Genomic DNA, 6,110 nt, shown 5'->3' with positions numbered 1-6,110 from the left:
TCCCCAGTGCCATTCTTGGCAGTAAGAAGTGTCCCCTGCTGGAGCTGCTGAGTGTCATCTGTGGGAAACACGTACTGGCAAGATTAAGGTTCAGCTTGCCCTAGAAAAGTTATATATTGACCTAAACTCTAGTTTCTGTTTTTGTTTTTTTTCCCCAAATATCTGTATTTCTGTTTCCAGTTAAGAAGCCAGTGCTGAAGAGGGAAGCAAACAGACTTTCAAAGTAGAAAAACTAAGTTTTAATCAACAGAATTTAGTCTAGATGTTTCATTGGTTCTTTGAAAACAGTCAACCCCCTGCCTCCACCCCACTTTGTTTCTGCACCATTAAATTGTACCATGGCAGTGAAATTCCCAAGCAAATTCATGAAGTTGATGCGTCTTCTGATGCGGGCTGCTACATCCCACAGCTACAGAGAAGGGAACCGGCAGGAGGGGTGGGGAGGGGCTGAGTTAGGCTCATTACAGGTGGCAGTGGTTGGCACAGTCTAGCTGTCTCTTATGCAAAATTACACTTGCATTTTTAATTCTCGTCAGAAGCCAGCACGAAGAGCTCCCAGCTTGTCTCCTCTGGGACAGGAAGCATTGTGGTCAGCTCGCTGATGCCCACAGTGGGTGGCTTCAGCCGCACTGCAGATTTCCCGGCCCACGTTTTAAAGACCGCGTGAGATCTGGTTACACACCATGTTCACATCACAAACTGAACCTTGGAAATAGGAGGACTGTATAATGGTTTCCAGATCATTTTAAGAACAAAAGAACCTATCTTATTTTAAGGTTTTCATGAAAAAAAAAATACACAGCAGATGAAGCATTAAATAATTATCTCCAATATTCCATTGTTGCAGACTTAAACTATCAAAGCAAATAGCAGAACGGAGATTGTTTTCCTTTAACTGGAGCAACTTGGGGAAGGTTGCCCTAAGGGGGGAACAGTGAACATTCTTGGGAACCATCCTCAGGACTAGGCTCATCTCTCCTGTCTGCAGAGAACGAGAAACAATGTGAGACCCTTTGTTTAAGCTGTGAATGTTTCCTACAAGAATAGTGGCTACCAGCACGGGGTCTCAGTGGAACTAACTTTAGAACCGATTAATACAGGCACAGAATTGGGCCTTTGTTTGGGAGCTTTGGGGGAAGGGAGTCCCATGGAGGCTCCCGGAGTTTCACGGGAGGCCTACAGGGACTGCAGTTGGGGCGCTGAGGGCGGGAATGTTTGCTTAGGAAGTGCTGCTGGCTGAGCTTTGACAGCTAAGCACTGCGTTTGTCTCATCCTCTCCCTCACGCTTGGCTCTAGCAGCCAGGCAACGCATTAAACTGGTTTTTTTGACTTCCCTGAACAATATCTAATGAACAAATAGCACAATTCTGTGATATTTAGCAGGATGCAAATTCCAGACACGGAAATCATGAACACCGTGAAGACAGTCTTCTCCGTGGGCCTGGAAATGAAGCAGTCCACCGTGTTGGGGCAAGGCCACGCGTTGCACTTCACCAGACGCTGCATGAAGAAGCCATTGTACATGATGTAAAAGACGTACATGAAGACGGCCTCAAAGATGACCCGGAAGAAGATGCTGGTGGTGTAGGTCCACCACAGGGACCCCTCGATACGGACCTTCTGGGTTTTGATCTCTTCGATGTCCTTAAACTCGTTCTTTATCTCCCCCTTCATGAACTTGCGTTTCTTTTCATGTCTCCGGTACGCCACGTGCATGGCCACCAGCAGGGCCGGCGTGGACACGAAGATCAGCTGCAGCGCCCAGAGCCGGATGTGGGAGATGGGGAAGTAGTGGTCGTAGCACACATTCTTGCAACCCGGCTGGAGAGTGTTGCAGACGAAGTCCGCCTGCTCGTCGCCCCACACCTCCTTCGCGGCCACCACGAGGATCATGATGCGGAAGATGAACAGCACGGTGAGCCAGATCTTCCCGATGCTGGTGGAGTGCTTGTTCACACCCCCGAGGATACTCTGGAGCGTGCCCCAATCCATCTTGTCCTCCGGGTGCTTAGCGCTGGAAAGGACAAATGAACACAAGACAAGGATCACTGGGCTGCCCAGACCCTGGGTCCTCTTTCCGGTTCTGGGTATATATTCTTAACTGTCTTCCCCAGCAAACATCAACACTCTCCTCTAGGGAGACAGGTGAGCGTACGTCACCATCTCCATTTCCCCAGCCATCTCCCACATGCTTTGGTGTGTTCTCCAAGTTCACATCAGCGGCTCACCCTGTCGTTAGCACGGAACAGAGATGTGGGCACAGGGGTGTTCCAGAGCAAAGAACTTCTTACCCTAAAGGCAAAGCCGGGCTCTGACTAAGGTCACCTCATGTGTTCCCATTTCCATACAGGTCATTCCATGGGCTCAGGCTCCGCAGCGCATCACAGTGACAAACAAAAGCTTGGTGCAACCTCACCTTAGAGGCACAGCTGCCTGGTTCATGTGACAGAATTTGTGAAATTCCAACATGACCCAGTCTCTAGGCTGAAGCCTGTTCTTCAAAATGTTCAGTATTTATGGGCTGGGGTGAAGAGTGAACCGTCATTACTAGTGGTTACTTTACATTTGAGATTCCTCAACTTAACCCCTCACTGTAAGCCTCGCTTCCAGCCTCTGTGTGAGGGGAGCAGGGTGAGAAAGAGTCTCCGTTCTTAGGACTTTACATGCAGGTTCGTGGCTCCACTGTCAAGCCGGGACGGTTTGGTTAACTCTCCGGATCTGTTTTGATGTGTTGCAAGTGAGTGTTGCACTGTGAGCTTGGCTACGGGTTTAACCTCGAGGTGATTCTAAAACAAATACATCGCGAGCAATGACAGGAAATCTAGCCCAGTGGCTCCCCGGCTACTGGCCCCAGGAACCACCTGAAACGTCTTGCCTTGGATGACCTGGATGATCTTCCATGTCCCAGGGCAGGAGCTGCCCTCACTGATTCAGGGCTACACCCGCCTGTCACACTCAATCCCTCTTCTGAACGATCCCGCCCTCCTGGGTGATTCACTCGCTTTCCTCCCCTTCCAAGCGTAAGGACTCTTCTTGCTCTCATCTAAAAGCATCCCCGCCTCCTGTGGCTGCAAGTCGCATCCTGTTTCTCAGTGGACTCAAAGCAGGCTCAGAGCGAATGTCCCTCTTCGCAGGTAGTGGCTGTGGCAGAAACCCCAGGAGCCCACTGGGCGGAACCCGCTCCCCTCTGCCTTGCTCAGGGGAGGCAGAACCTTGCGCATGGAAGTTAAGGGAAGCTGATACACACGGGTGAGACAGCAGGTCCTCTCCAACTTGGAAAACAGGAACAGGGCAGGAAGAAACAGTGGCCCGGCAGGTTCAGCCCTGACCCATTTAGACCTGGACTGTCGCAGGCCCCAGGGAAGCTGACTGGCTGACCGGCCTCGCAGCTCCCCGGGGTCTGCCCCCAACAGCAAGCTATTGAAAGCAGCAGTGTCCCATGCTTAACAAAACAATCTGATTGGAGTTAGACCTCCTGTTCGTCACTCCACTCGCTGAGTGGAGATCTAAACAGTCACACACCTGACCCCAAATACGGAGCTTGAGGGTACGTGGGGGCACCTTTGCCTGCCTGTAGATCCCACAGACTAGCCCAGTCACTACCAACTGGGAAAAAACAAACTTCTGAGTAAACCTCGCTTTTTTCAAAAATCAAAGTATTTGTCCACTGTGAGGTTTGCCGTGTTCGGCACAGCATGGTGGTACACATCTGCGCTCCCAGAATTCTGGAGGCTGAGGCAGGGGGATTGTGTTAACTTGAGGAAAACTTGGGCTGCAGAGCAAGACCCTGGCTCAAGACACAAACACCAAAAGAGACAAAAATGAAAAACAAAAACAGGGGAAAAGGTTGTCAGGATTCACAAACAAGGAGCGGGGGTGGGGGGGAGGGGACAGCAAAAGAAAACCAAGTAGCTGGGTCATACCTGTGGACCCTGGCATATCTGATTGCAGCTGCTAGTCTTAAATGACCTTCCCAAGAGGAGGGGGAGGTTGAAATTTGACCCCACAAGAGGGCTAGGAGTGCTAAGCCGGCAGGGGGGTGAAATCGTCAATATTCAACTGTGGCCTTCCGACTAGGGAGGTCACCGGAAGGTCCCTACCTGGCCTGGGTCACCTGCAGATTGTCTTGGAGGGTCCCAGTGTGTGTGTGTGTGTGTGTGTGTGTGTCGAATAGCAGCTCCTGAAAAGGAGAGGCTTCTCCTTCTTCATAATATATACGACCCACCAGGGGAGCTGGCGGGACACCTCCAGACGCTGTCCCCACGTCACCCTCCCCACTTCTACACAATTCTGACTAACTTAGCCCACAGTTTCCAAAGGACTCCGGGTTAAATGGAGCCACGGCCGTGCCAGGCTTCTCAGTTCCATGCCAGGGACCTGGACAATCCGTCCCATTTAGGCCCATGCCCTCTTCCTTTGAGGCTGCACTAAGACACACGCCATCTGTGAACCCGCGTCTAGAAGCGTCCCCTTCCAGCCGCAGAGTCCCGCCGGGACGCAAACCCTTACAAAGCATTTAAGGAAAAGGGAAAGCAACCAGAGTCTCCTCTCAAGCGCAGGCCGGGGCTCCCTAGCGCCTTTTGGGCGGTCGCCCGCGTCGCTCCCGCGCTTCAGGTGGTAAAGGTCAGTGTCTTCCCACGCAGGCCGCCCGCTCTACAAATGAAACCAAGTTTCCCCCTGAGCTCTCGGTTAGTTTAAGGACTTTCAATGGCGGCAGACAGCGCAGCTAGGAGGCCCCGGGGCAATCCTAGCCGAGGAACGACGGCGGCGCCTCGCAGTTCCGCGCGCCCCTCCTCGGCCCCCGCGCCCCTCCCCGGCCCCGGCCGCTCCGGCTGCGCGGACGCTCCCAGCCCCAGCCCCAGCCCCAGCCCCAGCCCCAGCCCCAGCCCCAGCCCCAGCCCCAGCCCCAGCCCCAGCCCCAGCAGCGCGCCCGCGCCTTGGAGCTCTCCCGCGTCCCCGCTGGCGGAGCCTCGCGCCCCAGCCGCCGCGGGGTGTCGCCCTCGGTGCCGCTGTGGCTCGGCGGCGCGCGGCGGCGGTCGCACCTGTGTCCCGAGGAGCGCGCGGCGCCGGCGGGCGGGAGGAGGCTGCTGGTCCCGCCGAGGCTGTGGTCCCCGAAGCTGTGGTCCCGAGGCTGTGGTCCCCGAAGCTGTGGTCCCGAGGCTGAGGTCCCCGAGGCTGCTGCGCCCTGCCGGCTGGAGCGCGCCGCCTGGCTGCGAGCTGGGTTGCGGAGCGCGCCGAGCGCCGCGGCCGTGGACACCTGCCGGCCCCGGCGCCTTTTAACCGCACCCCTCACCCCGCCCCTCTCTCCCCGCAGCGATTGAGAAAGTGGCCGGGGAGGCGGCTCCCGGCGGCCCGCCGCCCCCAGCGCCGCGGGCGGGGCTCTCCGGGCACCCGGAGCGGCGAGCCCTCCCCAGCGCGGCCATCCCCCAGCCTCCGCCCGGCTCTCCCCCGACTCCAGCCTCTCCCAGCGTAGCGCCCGCACCCCGCGGCGCCCCAGCCCCGGGCTGTGGTGGAGTGGGTGCTGCTGAAGCGCGCTGTTGCACCCTAAGCTGCGCCGCGGTGACATATGTTGTGTAGGAGCTGAGTGTAGACCCGCAGCTGCCGGGGCACGGCGAAGCCCCCCCCCCCCAGGGGGCCCGCCGCGCAGGGAGCCCCCGCGCCTGGAGTTTGGGTCCCAGGCGGACTAACAGAGTTCGCCGTCGGGGCCGGCCAAAGTCTAGCTTGTTTCCCTGAATCCCCGGTTTAATTCCATCGCTTTGAACAGTGTGTCGGTGGCCAGGCCAGAGGGCGGTGGAGAGGTGAGGCCATGGCCGGCCTCAAAGTCTCGGCCTGGCCTGCAAGCGGACATGCCACGGTCTCCGGGAGGGGCTCTGCCCTCGCCCTGCTCTTTCTGTCTTCTTTTCCACAACCGAGATCTTCGCAAGGAAGGGGCACCCAGATTCGGAGGGAAAGCACGAGCTGAGGTCAGGCGAGCCCATCCCTCTTGGGGTCCCGGCTGCTGGGTAGACCCCGGCAGCCTGCTCTGCCCGCTCAGCCCTCTCTCCGCTAAGCCGGGCCCGGGCTATGGGGTCTCCGTGTTCACACTGCGTGGCTACCCGCGTGGTTTCGAG

At 56.7% G+C, this 6,110-nt stretch overlaps 1 protein-coding gene across 1 annotated transcript; it reads right to left on the bottom strand.

Moving 5' to 3' along the window:
* Positions 1–216: 216 nt before the first annotated feature.
* Gjb2 (gap junction protein beta 2) lies at positions 217–5,277 on the bottom strand. Its single transcript, XM_021639072.2, has 2 exons — positions 5,043–5,277; positions 217–2,014 (listed from the first exon to the last, which is right to left on the bottom strand). The coding sequence occupies exon 2, from the start codon at positions 1,990–1,992 to the stop codon at positions 1,312–1,314; it is 681 nt and encodes a 226-aa protein (XP_021494747.1). The 5' UTR covers positions 1,993–2,014; positions 5,043–5,277; the 3' UTR covers positions 217–1,311.
* Between the last annotated feature and the right edge of the window lie 833 nt (positions 5,278–6,110).

The sequence above is a fragment of the Meriones unguiculatus genome, chromosome 9 (assembly GCF_030254825.1).
Source record: "Meriones unguiculatus strain TT.TT164.6M chromosome 9, Bangor_MerUng_6.1, whole genome shotgun sequence".
Taxonomy (NCBI): Eukaryota; Metazoa; Chordata; class Mammalia; order Rodentia; family Muridae; genus Meriones; species Meriones unguiculatus.
The sequence above is the reverse complement of the archived record's forward strand: the minus strand, read 5'-3'. Positions and strand labels throughout refer to the sequence as shown.

Excerpts from the sequence above, each read along its gene's own strand:
- Gjb2 (XM_021639072.2), bottom strand. The coding sequence starts at position 1,992 with ATGGATTGGGGCACGCTCCAGAGTATCCTCGGGGGTGTGAACAAGCAC.